This window comes from Rattus norvegicus, chromosome 2 (genome assembly GCF_021556685.1).
Source record: "Rattus norvegicus strain SHRSP/BbbUtx chromosome 2, alternate assembly SHRSP_T2T, whole genome shotgun sequence".
NCBI classification, from domain to species: domain Eukaryota; kingdom Metazoa; phylum Chordata; class Mammalia; order Rodentia; family Muridae; genus Rattus; species Rattus norvegicus.
The window spans coordinates 51,592,712-51,611,065 of NC_141535.1; the positions used below are offsets into that span (position 1 = coordinate 51,592,712).

The 18,354-nt window shown below is 36.0% G+C and overlaps 1 protein-coding gene across 1 annotated transcript in view; it reads left to right on the plus strand.

Moving 5' to 3' along the window:
• Window positions 1-6,350, plus strand: part of Hcn1 (hyperpolarization-activated cyclic nucleotide-gated potassium channel 1) — a 398,847-nt gene extending 392,497 nt beyond the window's left edge. The window contains 2 exon segments of the mRNA NM_053375.2: window positions 1,493-1,657; window positions 5,122-6,350. Of these exon segments, the coding sequence (NP_445827.2) occupies window positions 1,493-1,657; window positions 5,122-6,071 (1,115 nt within the window). The 3' untranslated portion in view covers window positions 6,072-6,350.
• Window positions 6,351-18,354: the final 12,004 nt, after the last annotated feature.

The following is an 18,354-nucleotide window of genomic DNA, read 5'->3' on the forward strand; positions in this document are numbered from 1 at the left end:
TACAATTGAGGATTTGAAATCAGGCCAATACCCTTCATGTTATACCAAAAGAAGAATCTCTTAAAAACCACATGCATTTTTGATGTGTGTAGCTGGATCAACAGCAAATTATTACTGCCATACAAGGCCACCATGGTCAGATGTTTTCTGTCAGATTTCTGGGGAAGCAGGAGAATGCTGCCTGGTTTGCTTGTTCTTTGTTTTCTGCCATCTTGGAATCTCTCCATATTTAGCCATATAAATAATCATAACTTATAAAACAGTGTGAATAGTATTCTACTTGTACGCTATTTTCATATCTTCAAGTGTCAAATAAAATCCTTCACTGAACAGTAGGGATATTTTAAAAAAAACTTTAATTTTACTAGAAACTTTGTGACTCAACATTTATTTCTATTTGCATGTATTTGTTTGTGTGGGTGTACAAATACATGGATCAGCATTGCCATGAGACATGTGTAGAGATGAGAAGACAGCCTGTGCCCATTGGTTTGTTGCATCTATAGTGTGGGTGCCTGGCCTTGAGCTGAGGCTGTTAGCACTGGCAGCGAATGACTTTGTCCAATGGGCCATTTCATGTCCTCCAAATTGGTCATTTTAAGGATAATGAAAATTAAAATATTTCCAAGTCTAAAAGAAGGAAAATCTTGCAATAATTTGATTTAGTTAGTAAAATTTTGAAAATAATGTAGGTTATTTCACAAGTGGGAAATTCTAATTAAAAATATGCAGTTACTGTATTTTGAGGATAATATATTAGTGAGGAATTCTTGGATGTTATCTGATTAGGAAACCACATTTGCATATTTGAAATAGTCTTTTCTTCATTCTAATATCAAAAGGAGCACACAAAGGATACTGAGGTATTTAGAGTCACTTATGTTTTCTCTAGATCATACTATCTGCTTCCTGCTCTCTAGAGTTTACAAAATTTTCTGATTGTAGCATTTCTTTTCTAATTCCATTATGTATTTCTTAATATCTTTCAAACCAAGCCACCTCCTTTCTTTTTTTTTGGAGTGTAAACTTTCTTCTTGCTTGTTTGAACCCAAAAGCCTCTATTCTTATAAAACACTTACAGTCTTTAGGGTAGTCATTGTCCATTGCCAAATGGTCAGACTTAGAAACATACACACCAGTCAAAGTACACAGATGGGTCAGGCTACATTAGGGATGTGCGTGAATACACATATAGACATATGAATGTAATAATAATGGGGAAAAGGAGACCATGAATTTGAATGAGGGTAGGTGTGATAGAGTTTGGAGAGAAGGAAGGCAAAGGATATTTGTAGTTATATTTAATCTCCAAATAAAATTTTAAAATAATATTAGAGTCACAAGGCTTTATTAAACAAGTGAATTACGTGATGTGTTGAAAATGGGTACCTCTAACCGATGCTTACTCACATGAAACTTCTAATTATAAGAGGCATTTAAAACTTGGAAAGGAGCATAACCAATCCAGTCATTCTCCCTTCTTTTGTTACAGAAATATGCCTGCTGACCAAGGGCCGGCGCACTGCCAGTGTTCGAGCTGATACATACTGTCGCCTTTACTCCCTTTCGGTGGACAATTTCAACGAGGTCTTGGAGGAATATCCAATGATGAGAAGAGCCTTTGAGACAGTTGCTATTGACCGACTAGATCGGATAGGTACTCCTTAGCTTTCCACTTTCCTCAAGCACAATTTAGTTTTCATTTCAAATTGTAGTGCATAGATCCTTTGTTAATTTGTATTAAAAATAGCAAATAGCTGTGTAGTAAATAGTTGTTTAGAAAGATCTGAGGTTGTACGTGCTCCTTCTAGGTGTTCTGGATTGATTTGTTCATGTCTGTTTTCACTAGCTATGCAATCTGATAACCCAAGTGATATCACTTCAGTTTGAATCTTCAGGTAAAAAGCACTGGTACAAATTCTAGGTAGCACTATAATAATACCCAATACTAATATCACGAGTCTATATTACATTCCAAATTTTATCACAAGGTTCGTTTTATCTTTAATGGCCAATTTTACACTCTTTATACCTTCATTACAAAAACTTAAAAACCTGCGTAATTAAATCAGTCTCAGCAGAAGTGTCAAAATGTTTGTAATACAGACTCAAACAGAATCCTTTGTAGAAATGCCCTACATAGATGTTTCCTTTGCAAACATCAATGTTATGAAGTATTTTCTGTTAGAAAACTAAAATCTATTAAGTAGAACTTCTTAACTACCTAACGATTTGCATAGTCTCCATAGCAAAGTAGGATTATGCTGTCTTGCTGTTAAATTCCTTGGTTAGTCTGGGATACACTGAGATTTAACAAGATAGTATGCATTTATTCTTCAAACCTTAACCTTTTTGTTCACCTCATCCTTCCTTCCCCTCTGTCTTAGCATAGATCTGCAGTAGATTCATAATTCAGCTTAAAAACTATTCCCCGTAGAAACGTTTCATGGTGCCTCCTCATATACTAAGCTGAAGTCCCTTGGTGTGTTCTTGTATAGTGTTCTACATTCCCTCCACCACACTGCCTTTGTTACAGTAAATGTTCTAAAAAAAATAAAGAGGTACTAAATTTTATGAATGGAGAGAGAATCTCTGTCTTACTGCTACAGTTCCAATACCAGCTCTACAATACATGTGTGCTGAAGGGGGTGGGAGGCGGAGGGAGTAAATATACCGGAGGCAGATGGAGTCGGGGTCAGTTAGAAGGCAAGAAACAGGTGGCTCATGAACTTTGTTCTTACACGGGTAAGGTCTTATTCTAAGACAGTGTCTCGTCTGACTCATCTTCCCTTCGCTCTACTTACCACAGGATGGCAGATTTTAAATAGATGAGATAAAAGTACTATGTGGACATTATCACAGGGCACAACAAACATACTAAACTTAAGAAATTAACAAGATGTAGTCGTTTAGAAAGATAGCACCCATGAAATAAGAGGACATTCCTAAGAGCAGGATTTGAAGACAATTTTTTATTATTTGCTATGTAAGTATTCATGATAGACACAGAAACTTACTTCCCTGTATTTGAGAGTGGTTTGCTAAACCAAATAGACATCTTAAGACACATTCTTAAAGTTGAATATGTACAGTAATTTCTATTAATCTGGTCCATCTTCATTCTCTGTAAAATAATAACTTCTCAGGAAAGTTACATGAAATCATTTTAGTGACTAGCACAAGGAATAACATTGCTAGTCAGCACCAAATATTGGTATTTTTGAAACTGATAAAATTCTAACTGCATTAAAGCAAGAATGATTATTTTAATTCTTTCCACGAATAAAGATACTTTAATCATGAAATGTTGCTTGTTCAAATAAACAGTAACATTGTCCAGCTTAGTTTTAGATTAATACATAAATATTTATTGTAGTCAGTTAAGGTAATATATCAAATAAATATCTGTATTGATTATTAATACTAACATATGTGACTTTTTCTATGGGAAATGAGAGAAGCTTTGAAAAAGGAACATTATGACAATGATTTAAAAAAATGCTCTTGGGATCTGAGAAAATTATCATAATGCACCTTGTTGAAAATAAACTTTTACTTTTGAAATTATACTACTTAACAGTAGAGCATAATTTATTCACTTTTCAGTTACCATGCTTATTTTAGTATATATATAATATACTATATATTATATATATGTACACACATATTACATAATTATTTATATATATATGTGTATTCTATTTTTTATTATTGAAAATATATTTTTTTTTCATTTAACACCTCCTGACCACAGTTTTTCCTCTCTCTATTCTTCCCCTGTCTCTCCTCCATTCCCCTTTCCCCCGGTCCATTCCCTCTCCTTGTCCCTTCAGAAAAAAGCAAAACTTCAAGAGATACCAACCAAACACGACAAAACAAAGTATAATAAGACAAGGCAACCAAACCAACAGGAGGAAAAGGGTTCCAAGAGCAGGCAAAGGAATCAAAGACACACCCTCTCATTCCCATAGTCGCCAATCTTGCAAAAATACCAAGCTAACATCACAACATCTATGGAGAGTACTTGATACAGATCACTGCAGGCCATGTACTTGCCTCTGCAGTCTCTGTCATCCCACATGTACCCAACATAACTGATTCAGTGGGTTGTGTGCTCCTGGCGTCTGCTGTGTTTTAACTTTATTTTATTTTATTATTTTTAAAATATATTATTGGTTATTATGTTTATTTACATTTCCCCTTTCTCTTGTTTTATTATTTTTACAAACTAGCTATTGATTCTAACTGATATTATGCCAGGGAATGCCCATCTATTGCAAAACCCTCAAAAAATATGATAGGAAGTAAAACTAAAGCTTATTTGCGTCCTGAAGTGGGATGAGAGGGGCAGAGCTGACTCGCCCCCGAATAGCCACTGTACAGAAGAGTGGTGATCATGAGCTGAGCCTCGATGTGCCAGCATAAAAGCATCCCCTGAGGAAAGCTGTTTCCATGATAAAATCTGGACCACACTTAACTGGCATGCACTGATTTTCATATTTTTTAAAGCTCCAGAGATGAAAGAAATATGCAGGTGTAATTAACAGTCATTGGTACCTTGCATCTCTGAGACAGCTCTCCATGAAACTGTCGTATAGCCTCTCTCCTCTCCAGCCTGAATTACCAGTGATATTACCTGTTCCATGTCATAAATATGATGAATATTTCTGCTTCACAATCTTGAAAATTGGATAAATGGTTCTACTTAAATCCTTTTGTTGACTGTGTCTTAAAGCAAGTGTTTTAGTGTTGTCTCCTTGTCTTGCCTTGAAAATACAACTTAAAATTAAAATAATGATTCTAGGCCCAGCCTGACCTAAACACCCTCTTCTCCTGGACTCTTCAAATAATTCTACGAAACATGTACATTTCTTCTATAAAGCAGCTTTTATTTTTGCCATCTTTATTCTTTGCCATTTTTTTTAAGTAGAAAGTGAGTTTTCTAAGCAGATGCGAAGTTATGCATAGGCAGAAATTTCATTTCTGTTTGATGGTGACAGGTAAGTTCTTGACTTCTAAACCCTAACACTGACAAACGTCACACTGGAGTAGCCAGGGCCCTGAGGCTTTGAGTTTTTTTTCCTCAGCCTGTCTAAGTAACTATTTTTCCTTTGCTGATAGGCAAGAAAAACTCTATTCTCCTGCAGAAGTTCCAGAAGGATCTGAACACTGGTGTTTTCAACAACCAGGAGAATGAGATCCTGAAGCAGATTGTGAAGCATGACAGAGAGATGGTACAAGCGATCCCTCCAATCAACTATCCTCAAATGACAGCCCTGAATTGCACATCTTCAACCACCACCCCAACGTCGCGCATGAGGACCCAATCTCCACCAGTCTACACAGCGACCAGCCTCTCTCACAGCAACCTGCACTCACCCAGCCCCAGCACACAGACGCCTCAACCCTCAGCCATCCTTTCACCCTGCTCCTACACCACAGCAGTCTGCAGTCCTCCTATACAGAGCCCCCTGGCCACGCGAACTTTCCATTATGCCTCTCCCACTGCATCCCAATTGTCACTCATGCAGCAGCCTCAGCCGCAGCTACAGCAATCCCAGGTACAGCAGACTCAGCCGCAGCCGCAGCCGCAGCAGCCGCAACAGCAACAACAGCAGCAACAGCAGCAGCAGCAGCAGCAGCAACAACAGCAGCAGCAACAGCCACAGACACCTGGTAGTTCCACACCGAAAAATGAAGTGCACAAGAGCACTCAAGCTCTTCATAACACCAACCTGACCAGAGAAGTCAGGCCCCTCTCTGCCTCGCAGCCTTCGCTGCCCCATGAGGTCTCCACTATGATCTCCAGACCGCATCCCACTGTGGGCGAGTCCCTGGCTTCCATCCCTCAACCCGTGGCAACAGTCCACAGCACTGGCCTTCAGGCAGGGAGCAGGAGCACCGTGCCACAGCGTGTCACCTTGTTCAGACAGATGTCCTCGGGAGCCATTCCCCCCAACCGAGGAGTGCCTCCAGCACCCCCGCCACCAGCAGCTGTGCAGAGAGAGTCTCCCTCAGTCTTAAATAAAGACCCAGATGCAGAAAAACCACGTTTTGCTTCGAATTTATGATTCTTGCTGATTGTCAAAGCAGAAAAGAAATACTCTAATAAACAGAATATTCTCAGATATTATTTTATTCTATCTCATGATAGAGCCCTATAGCCTACTCTAAAAAGATATTTTAGAAGCTCTGGCATACATGCAAATGTAAAAACATATATACATATATTATTAAATATATATATATCTAAATGCCCAAGAGAAGTTCAAAAGACTTGTATAACTTTCAGTGTTATGTCTTCCTTTCTTTAAAACCATTAAAGGATTTAACACGTTGTTGTAAGATCATTGATTTCTAACCTTTTACTTAATTCCTTTGTTATATGTGTTTCTCCCTCTTATGAAGAGTTCTTGAAGTCATTGGAAACAAAACTCTGATTTAAAAAAAAAGGCAACTCCAATTAGTTTCAGCATAGCACCAATCAAAGCTTTCTTTCATTAACTGTGCCTCTGCATCTAGGTTGTTAATTATGCGGGATTCAATAAAGAAATCCCAGTTTATAGCTCTAAATTGTATTTTGGTGCTTTAAATTTTGAGTTATGTGAAGGAACACACTACACGCTCAGCCACCATAGGAGACTAACATTGCCACTGTTAAGGCTTCCTCTAACCTCAAACATGTTCGTCAATTTTGTGAGGAAAGGTGAGGAGATATTTGTCTTCATGTGTTATTGGACTTTTACCAAGATTCAGTCAATGTTAGCTGTAAATAACTTTTCCAACCTGAATAAAAGTAACTATTCTGTGTTGTATAAAGGTAAAAGTCACTGTTTAAGAATTTAGTTTTATTGCTTCACTTCAAAAGTTAGAGTTTTAAAATTTCACAAAACATAATAATTGTGACAACTGTTCAAATGTAATGCAATTGCTTGAGACCTACAATATCATTTAAACCTGCAATATTTTATGCAAAAATTGTATGCTTGAACCTACAAATTGCTTGTATTACACCAAAAATCATTACTTTTATTCCTTCTTGACATAATCAAGCATCTGAACCTAGTCCTGGCATGCTTTTGGGGGCAAAAAAATAAAACAAAAAAAACAAAAGTAGACTCAAGCCAATCATTGTAAGAAAAGGCTTACAGTATTCCTCACTTCTAGAAGAGTATAACAATTCCTTAACTGCCTCTCTTAAAATTTTTAAAAGGCTGACTTGGATCTCTGACTTAAATCTAGAAGTGAGGTTTTCACTTTCCTTTGATACTGCCGCTGTTCTTATCATTTAAACAATTATTTGCAAATCACAGCTTGCTTTGGAGTTAAATGTATTCTGTGTCTTCATGTTAGTTGGTAGTTTAATGTGATGTTAATGTGAAGAAATAAATATATCATCACGTCTGCTCGGGAGTACACATTTTGCCCTATGTATATTGTAACTAAGCAGTTAGTAAATGTTAAGGCATGTGGTAACCTACATAGTCCTTAGATAGACAGGAGGTTTGTTCTTCCACATGTGCTGAAACTTCTGTGGACTCGGCGACAGGAAGCAGAGGGAGTTGAGTTGTCTGTAAGCACTGTCTTCTTTGTCCACTTGTTTCCTTCTTTCTGTGAGCATCCTGATGCCTCTTGTAGAGAAGTCCCTTAGCAATCAATCATGTGTGTTTACTGCACCTCACACATGTGGTGGATGAGTGGAACACACGACAAGATTTCTAGTGCCGACTTCTATAAATAACTCAAGAGAGTGGCCTGACATGGAGGCCTTTGGCATTACAGGCACAGAGGACCTATTAAGAACTTAAAGACCGTACATTCTATTGAGACAGGGGCTCCAGGTAGACGTGAGGACCGAGAACAAAAGTAGGAGCAAGAGGTTTAAAGTGCATCTACATTGCCTTTTATGGAACTAATACCTATGAAACCAAAATGAGTCGTTACACTTAATTGCCAACAGACCCCACCTCGTGTGAAACAATCAGCAGTGCTAGGCAATGTGATATTATTGATTACTGGCATGCTGGTGACCAGTGACAGCCTGCTGAGAATGATGTAAGAGAGAGATGGCTCAGCCTGCCCAGAATCTATGGGAAAGGTGCAAGACCTTTCACGCATCAGTACAAAACTACTTTATTTTATTAAAATACAAAAATTAGCTTCTTGTTAAGATCATGCCCTCATCCTTTAAATTACTAAAGGTTTACATTTGGCAGGATTAATGTGTTTGGTAGTAAAATATTTTTATATATCAATTTTTGAGCACTACTGGAAAACATCAGCAAAATTGAATTGCATGGTCATTCAGTGCAACCATAAAATTTTTATTCACTTTGTACTAGAATGGACAAAGAACACGAAGGTTTATATGTTAAAGTAACAAAATGATACAGGGTAAATTATATACACATATGTATGAATGTATATATCTATATATTTAGATTAAGGAGAAAGTCATTGACATTCCTGTAATATAAAGGTACAGGGTGAGGTAACCATGACCTTTTTCCTCTGTACATAGTTAAGCTCAAGTATGGAGTTTTAATCTGTACAGAAAGAATTGTATTATGGTCTTTTGCTGCTGAGAAAATAGGACAATAGCTGATACTTTTCACTGTATGACCAGGGAAGAATTAGAGTATTTCTTTTGTCTTTGCTCAAAGCCATACATATATAAATATATATTAAGATTATTAATAAATCCAAAAGAAAATAAACCAAATTATGAATATTTTATTTTGTTGTTGAACTCTAATCAAATGTTTAACTCACTGAGGAGTACAGATTTGCCTGTCTTTCCAATCTTTGTATAATCTACAAACAGATCTGTTCTTGAAAATCACCATACAATTATTATATTCTACAAGTTTAGAATGAACATAATTTAAATAGAATATAGATTTCCAAGTCATCTCTTTGTTTTGCTTTTTTCATATAGCAAAATTTGGTTATTTTATTCTTTACTCCATGCCTATTTAGATTTGGTGTTTCTCCAGTTTCAAAACATAGCCATGTCTTTATTATTGGATATGAGGATGGTTTTTAATTTGCATACATGACCTGTTTTCTCTGGGTTTTTCAAAGGCCTCAGATGAGATTTGTCACAATCAGGATGAATAGGGAAGCAGTCTTCAACACAAGGAGGATAAATGTGATTTTCAATTGGTTGTCCTCCTCAAACACACAACCTGCCTCCAGGTCTCTGTGGCCTCTCCATAAGCTAATGGCTACCAAGTGAATGCCATTCCACTTTTAAAAGATGGTTATTCTCCCATTTACAGACTTAAATGCACATGATATTTTCAGGACACAACAAAGAAAACGGTCACTATTCTAATAATTCCTACAGTATGTGAAGAATTTAAACAATATGATGAGTTTCAACTTTTAGATACATTATACAAAAATCAGAGTTACTTATGATTCAAAGTATAAATCACCTCAATTCCTTAGGATTATTGTGTAAAATACCTCCATATATTTTTATGACTTATGACTTTTATTTGGTAATTTTACTATAATTGCTCTTTTGGATCTTACTTTCCTTATTTTTATAATATTAAACTAGATAACTAAGATTTTTCTCATTTTTATCTTCCCCATCCGTGTAGAGCGTGTGTCATGCCATGCAAGTGTGGGATATGTTGTTAACGCTGCTGCTGCTTATTAATAGTCATTAACCCTAAAAAAATTTACTATATGATAGGTATTCTACCTAAATATTCATAAGTCTGTGCCATAAGAAAAATGTATGCCTAGACCATAATCAAGTATACTGAATGCTGAATAGTCAAAAATGTCATGAAATATGGAGTTGAATATGTGGACCAAATTATGCCAGAATTTTTTTACCTTTATTTAAGAGTTCCTGAAATATTTTCAAAATCATGTCAGAGATTTTCTTTCAAAGATTTTTTTTATCAACTCAAAGGTGATTTGTATTTACTGTGGCCACTTGAAAATAGTGACTTTCTAAAGCATTTTTATTTCATTTTAAAAAATAACACATTTTTATTCCTTTCTCATATATTATATCCTGATACAATTTTCCCAACCTCCTTTTTCCTCAGCTTCTTCCCCACCACCACCACCACCACGACCCTCTCCCAGATCCCCACCCCTCTGCTTCAGAAAAGATCAACATTTTTATTAGTGTGTGTGTGTGTGTGTGTGCACGCGTGTGTGTGTGTGTGTTTAAGGCAAATAATTTAATTGATCATAAAGTGATACCTCACATGAACTACACAAAGTTTGCCTAACTTCAGAAAAGATCCAGATTCATAGCAAACAAATCTTCCACCTCTCATTTTGGAGTTTTTAAATAACAGCCATATTCCTTATTACTTTCCTTCTCTGAGACAATTGATATCTTCATAAAAGTGGCATTTTGGCCTTGGTCACATTTTTAGCATTAAAGAATAAAAAACATAAGCATCTCCATATAGTATAAATATTTTCTGTTGAGTAACAAATCTATTGCCACAAAAGATCCCCTCATTCTCGCTCAAAGGGTATGTCGGTTAGTTTTGCTCTGTTGCTTTATACTTTGTGCAGCTCTCTCAATGACATGTCATTACTACCTTCTCTTCATATTGAAATAGTCTCTCTGACACAACGCATTGAGGAATGAAGATAATTTTCCAAACAAACAAATCTGGAATGAGTTGAAGGGTATATTTATTCCATGTACAAATTTCAATGCCCCAGATAACTCAAAACAAGACAAATGACATTTTATAAAATCCAAATTAGTGTGATAGCCATAACCCAATTATTCCATTTTTTCCCATGTCGATACGTCATGACCGTTAAGCCCACTAATTATTCCATTTTAAATTAAGACAGGACCCAACCCCAACCATCACATGAGCATGCCTCTTTTATCTCACGATAATCCTGTCCTGGTTTCCTTAGCCAAGGGCCAGTGTATAGTGACAAACAAAGACTGGAAAGACCGTTGAAAGAAGCCTTGCCAAGACTTGTCCCTGACCCTTCATGAGACTTTTTAAAGGTGATATTAAAAGAAAATGTATGAAAGTCAATGAATTTATTCCTGAGATATTTGATGTAGAAAGAATATAATTTGAAGAAAGCATCCATATGCAGTGATGAGTGAAACTTGCTACTAAAATATAAATGTTTATCAGAACACTGGAACTTGGTAATATTCACATCTTATTGAAGCTAGAATATATTATAAGTCAAAGAATTGATTTCAAAGGGTAAAATTGGATTTAAACCCTTCTAAAAGCCATTTTTGTTATCAGACCAAAGGTTTTATAATCTTATATTTAATCTTAATTTTGTAGAGCAATCAAAGGTTACATGATGACATTTGTGTTTTTCTAATACAAAAGAAATAAAATTAATTTGTGGCAGAGCAAGAACTAAGGCTCTCTGTTACCTCACACTACTTGTGAGGGTGTTGGGACTGAAGAAAGAGTGGGGATAAGTTTGGAAAACCAAAACTTTATTAGCTGTGCATATAAAGACAGTGCAGAGTGAAGAACAAGAGGAAGAACCAAGAATGAAAAGGAATTAGAATATATGTAGATTCAATATATGTAGGAAATGATGTAGATTCAAAGGAAGAGAGTTTCCCAAAACTAATTGGTGGTATCCTGTTCCACAGACATTGTCGACAATGTCTAATCAACATAGCCATTCTTTGGTGATGTTTTATTTCTAGTATATCATAAATAATCATTCAACTCAATGACAACTGGCTCTTTACCAATCTGTACTTAAAATTATTCTTGTAATATGTGAGTAGATGTTATTGGACACATCTACAAAAATTGGTGCATACAGCAGTTCTTCAAAAGGAAGGACCTCTTGTGTTTCTATTAGATTTATTAAAATGACTGAGAGTTACACATACTTCTTTTCTTTTTTCTTGTTTTCAAAAATGTATTTATTTTTAATTTATGTATATTGGTATTTTGCCTCTATGTATGTTTGTGTGAGAGTATGAGATCCCCTAAACCTGGAGTTACAGACACTTGTGAGCTGCCATCTGGGTCTTGGGAATTGAACCTTGGTCCTTTAGAAAAGCATCTGGTGCTCTTAGCCATTGAGCCATCTCGCCAGCCCCTACTCATATTTCTTAAGTAGAACTAATGGACTTTTGCCAAAACAGAAGTTAAAACATATTTTCCTTAAATATGTTTTAGTTTCCATTTAAATTGTGGTAAACCCATCAGAAATGGGAGACATAATTTTAAAGTATGTAATCGCATAATTCATTTGAGAGATCCAAAACCAATTTGCCCAATGTATAGTGTCATTTATTTTTAGCAGTTTATGTGGTAAAGATATTTGTTCTAAGAATTAAGAGTAAACATGGCTTGCTGAACTCCTTTAAGTTATACTGCCAATGTCTTATACAGAATTCTAGAGAAAACATGCAGTTGTGAATAGATGAAAGTATGATATTCTGAAATATAAATTAAAGTACTGAAGCTAGTAAGATTAAATAGAATTTTATAGACAAAATATTCACACGAAAAAGTAGCATATGTTTCCCATATAGCTCTATTGCAAGGGTCCAGTACATATTAATCATATTGGCTCACAGATAAAGGTATGAAAAGGTGCAGCCATAGTGTTCCTCAGAGTAATCATGAGATGCTGGGCACATCCCCAAAACAACATAAATCAAAATCTTTTTGCCCTCCCAATTAACAACAGCCTTCAGGGTCAATGTCGAGTTAATATGACTATTCAAAATGATGATTTATCTCTTCTTGGCAACAGCAGTCTTATTTTGGGAGTTAGCCAAAATTAATTTCAAGCCATATTTTCTCAATCTGATAAATGATCAAGTTAGAGCCATGTCCATAGTAAATATCCTGTCCCTAAAAATCGACAGATGATATGAGAGTATCACCATATACAGTTTTATAGAGTCTGACTATGCAGAATGAAAAGAGTATAGATTTTACATTCGAAGAGTACATGGTCGCTAGACTTAAAATATAAAATACTTTTACTTTCTGAAAGGCAAGAAAAAAAGACATGCTGCTGTACTGATGCTGCACGTCTTTTTAATGAGATGGATAGCAGCATAAACACTGTGTTTTTATGAATAAATATTGTTGACTTTTGGACTCCTTACATGGATAATGGCAGAAAGTGGGTTATCTTTATATAGCCTTTATCAGAAGTGTACAAGTAAAAACCTATTACATTATTTTTCCATGCTCTATGCTAAAAATGAGTGTTGACCATTGTTATTATTACTTGTATCTAACCATTTTATGTTAAACTTGACTGAGTTTCTAGTAAGATGACAAAGTTTTTTTTTGTTGTTGTTGTTAGCAAAAGAAAGGGAGAGAAAGAGGACAATATGGAGGGAAGGAGAGAGGAGAAAGAGAGGTAGGGAATTTTGCCAAACAATATTACATTTTTAGTCAGTTGTTTATAGATTTTTAACTTCATTATAAATCTGAATGTCAACTGGATGAGGGGAAACATCCAGTAGATTTCTTGATGGAGCCAGAAATCCTCTCAAGCATTTTATTAGAAATATTGGTCACTTTGCAAGTGAAAAGTCATGGGTGTTATAAAATGATTTCAGGTGTTAGTTCCATAGTCTTTTTTTTTCTTCAGGTCAGGGGTTCTCAACCTGTGGCTCATGACCCCTGTTGAGGGGTCAAACAACCTTTTTATGGTAGTCTTCTAAGACCATCAGAAAACACAGATATTTAAATTACAATTCAGAACAGAAGAAAATTACAGTTCTGAAGTAGCAATAAAAATAATTGTATGGTTGGAAGTCACTAAACAGGATGTGCAGTATTAATAGGTTGCAACATTAGGAAGGTTGAGAACCCCTGTCTTAGCTTGTAACATATTATAATCATCCGATTGACGTCAGTTGGTATGACTCCCCAAGAAGTGAGATTATATCTGTTAAACCTGAAGCACCTTGGAAAATTTAACCGAAGGATTTCCTACTCATCAACTCTGCTCACCATGTTTATATAAAAAATATTCCTGTGATAATAAAAAATAAGTAGCTGCTGGCAGGAAAAGTTTGCATATTTTCAATAACATTATACCTCATAAGTTAGTAATCCATTAAAAGCGCCTCAGGCTTCCTATGACTAAGTATACTATGTGTGCAAAAAATTTGTAAGTATCCCATTAGCTCTTCATACACATGAGAGCAGGAAAGAAAGACACTGGCCTTCAGCTAGAAAGAGAAAGACTGACTGCACATTTCAGTCTTTAATCTGTATAGTAACTTATAGTTGCCATTAACTTCCTTCCAGCCTGACCACAAATTGATGTCTAACTCACAAACAATATCTGTAGGCCTTGGATTCCAAAGAAAACAAATTCAGAACATGAGAGATATAAGCTGCAATAGCCATCCAACTTAGATCTGTGAAAGAGGGAGAATGGCACAGATGTAGGTCTGAGGGCAGCATTCAACTATCATTTCTGTTACATGTTGTAGATGGCTGTTGTTGAAAAGGAAAGTAGGAATATGAGAGTGACCTTGATAGGAAGGCCGCTTTAAAGTATGTGGGATGAGGATTTTTAATTGTGTGCGGGCTGACAGTTGTCATCACTTAGCTTCACACTGCTTTCTGATTTTTCTGGAATATATTTTTGCAGATTTTTTTGTCCCTAGTCTATCCCATAATTGCCTTGTATATTATGAAAAAAAACCTATTCAGTCAAGTGCTTTCTTTAAAATATACCCCCCAAATGTGTACTTCAAACCAAAGACAGTCATCCTAAATGAAATCATTAAATATGAATAAACTTTTAAAAAGGCAGATAGAATTAATCTGAAATTGGTGGAAGCAGAAGGTGTAGGCTTCAAGACTGAACTTCTTCCTCTCAGGATTAAAGGAAACTTTGGGGAAATTTTTGGGGTATACAAGATCCATGTATATGCATATTTCAGATGTAATTGTGTGTTTCTTCTGACCCAAACAATGTTAATGACATCACCAAGAATCCTAAGCATCTTATTTCAAGAACAACATGGCTACTGGTAAAGAATAATGTTGAGGGTATCCAGAATACACACAGAGGTAAAAACTGTGCTTTATTTATTGAAAAAAAAATCCCACAAACAAACAAGCAAACACAGAAGCACGGCTACCAGCAGGAAAAGCATGAGGTGTTAAACAGAGTGGTCTTCTGATAGAAAAGTGCATAGTCAATGTCTGAAGTGCCACAGTGACAGGGTTTCCCACAACTACATGTGATAACATAGAATGATATCAGTGCTCACATGAAACTGAATGGCAAAGGTGTATATAGTCTCCCACACTTTCAACAGCAAACTTCTTTATGACGGTAAACTAACACGTGCTAATCATTTTTCATTCCCATTATGATCAGTACCACTCTTCATGTAAAGAGTGTCAACTTTGGAAGTTCTATCCTTAGACTCTGGGGAGGTATGTGAGAATAGCATGCCAAAGATTTGTCCAGTATAATTGTCTCACATTTTGTACACCATGATTTATTATTTTATGCTTTCTTCATTAGTTGTATTTGTATCTAAGCAAACATATTTCAAAATATATATTTTGCTCTAACGATAATTATCATTTCAGAAGAAGGAACCATGATAAAATCTTCCCTATATAAGTAGGATTGAGAATTACTACCATCAGTGCTAATTGGCAAAGGCATTTCTTTCTACAACACTTACTGGTGAACATTTCAATTTTTCTTTCCTTTATATTTCTCCCTTCTCTCTTTCCTTCCTTCCTCCCTCCACACTATATTTCTACCTTTCTTGTTTTCTATACATTTTTGTTATTATTTTTGTATCACCACACAATCATTAATATTCTAGAATTTACTGTATAGACCAAGATGCCCTGGCGCTTGTGGAAATCCTCCTGCCTCCTGAGTGTTTGGATTATAGGTACATGCCACCATAACTGATTGAAAGTCTAGTTTCTCTAAGACAGCACATCACACAATAAAAATGATTCAATGTAGAAGAAATAACATGACTAACAGAAAAACTTACCAAGGGAAAAACACAGATTATTTTGAAAGTATCAAATTTAACTAACTGTATTTTCCATATGTTTCTCAACATTAGATCCATACATTCTGAATGTAATTATTGAAAATTACATTCATGAGTGTGGACCTTATTGAACAGACTTTTCTAATTAATGAAGCTTACACATTTCCATTAAGAACTTGGTATTTAGCCAGAGGTGTTCACATGGTCACATCTGAAGAATATCTATTGATCAATTTAGATGCATTGTTACTTTTATGTCATGTGGAATTCCTGCTATTTAGCCACTTTTCTTTTGCTATGTCAAATTTCTTGATATATATATATATATATATATATATATATATATTAGGCTACTATTTTTGCTCCTTGTTTAGGTGTCCATTAACTAATAAAATTCATTCCTTTATAGTGAAATGTATCATTGAGAAATGCCCTAGGTATTGTGAATATTGTTATGATTTAAAAAATTAAAAATTGGGGCTACAGAGATGACTCAGTGGCTAAGAACATTTACTGCTTGTAGTGGACCTTGGTTAAGTTTGTACACTCACACAGCGGCTAACAACTGCTTGTTGCTACACTTTCAAGAAATCCAGGAGTCTAACGTCTTTATCTGTCCACTAAAGGTACCAGGAGCACATGGTACACATTCATGCAGAAAAACAAAACATGCACAAAAAATAAAAATACATAAATCTTTCCTTTTTAATTTTTACACAGAAAATAAAGCGTTATACCCTACTAAGTTTATGTCTTTAAAGAAAGAAATGCATGATATCCAAGTCAGTAAAAACTTAGGATAAATATGAATAAAGAATGGGAGGAAAGGGGTGCCGGGGTGTACCGAGGAGTGCCCAGGAATGAGGATGGGAGGAGATCCTATTTTCAGTACTGTGGTCAAGGAGGAGAGAAAAGTGAACAATGAGCAGTGGCCAAGACAGACGGGCTATCCAATACTTCCACGCCTTTCTGTACCTTACTACTGAGACTGTGATACACGACTCGACAGCTTTCTCATCATTCCAGAGTTTGTATTAAGGGCAGGATCCTAGGCTTGATGCTACCCAGACAGGAAATGTGTTTTCTAACCGTCCTGGGGAATTAACATGCATTCTACTGTGGAGATGCATGAACATGGTAAAGTCCTAGAAGAAAAAAATACACTTTCATGTAAATGAGTGTTTCTGGGAATGGCTCATCACAATAAAAAGCCCTGGCTGCACAGGAAGAATAAAGGGAACTCCAATAAACATACACATCCTGAAGGCCATGACCAGTTTTATATATCATCATTTTACCTTGGATCATGCAGTGCTTGCTCTAGTCTGCTCTTATTTCCATAGTCTGCCTCCTGGTCCTTCTGTGGGAGCAGAAAAGAATAATGGTTATGTTAAAATTTCCTCATTTTAGCTGTCTTGCTATCACAGCCATTAATGTTTTTAATCTGAATGATCTGAGATATTATCTTTCCAGGTAATGTTTAATGTTAACAACTACACACTATCACTGTAAAAGTAAGTTGTCCAATGTTCTGTAAATGCTTCTATTCCCCATTAAATCTATGCACATGCAGTATTTTGAAAGTCTGGCTATAATGACTGGCTCCATTATCTATACTACTCTGTTCTAACTGCATACTTACAGAATAACTCAGTTTTCTTTATTTGTGTGTGTGTGTGTGTGTGTGTGTGTGTGTGTGTGTTGTATATATGGATGTACATCTGTGTGTAGGTGTGCATACCCATAATCCACCTGTACAGACCAGGGATTAACATCTTCACTTTGTTTATTAAACAGGGTTTCTCAGCAAACCTAGAGGTATGCTTCTCTCTACTTCCCAGCACAGGTTTGCACTACAGATCCTTACATAAGTTCTTGGGACCTGACTCACATAATCATGATTATATAGAAACTACTTTACCTACTGATCTCTCATCATAGCACCTCCATAATGGTGTGTGAGTGTGTGTGTGTGTGTGTGTGTGTAGAGAGAGAGAGAGAGAGAGAGAGAGAGAGAGAGAGAGAGAGACTGAGAGAAACTGAGAGATGGACAGACAAGACAGTCTCAGATGGAGATACAGAGACACAGGGAGATGTTTGTCAATGTGTATGAGTGGGCATGTCTGAGTAGACATGCATGCAACTAGATGTTTGCTTAGAGGACAAACTTGGGTGTTGGACCTTGTCTTTCCATTTCATTTGGGTTGAAGTCCCTTCCCTGCTGCATACATGAGGTGAGCTTGTCGCTGAGGTTTCTGGAAACTATTTGTCTGCCTCCTTCTTCCCACAGAGCACTGGCATTGCAGACTCTCCTATGCAACTAGTTTTCTCTTAGATTTTGGAGG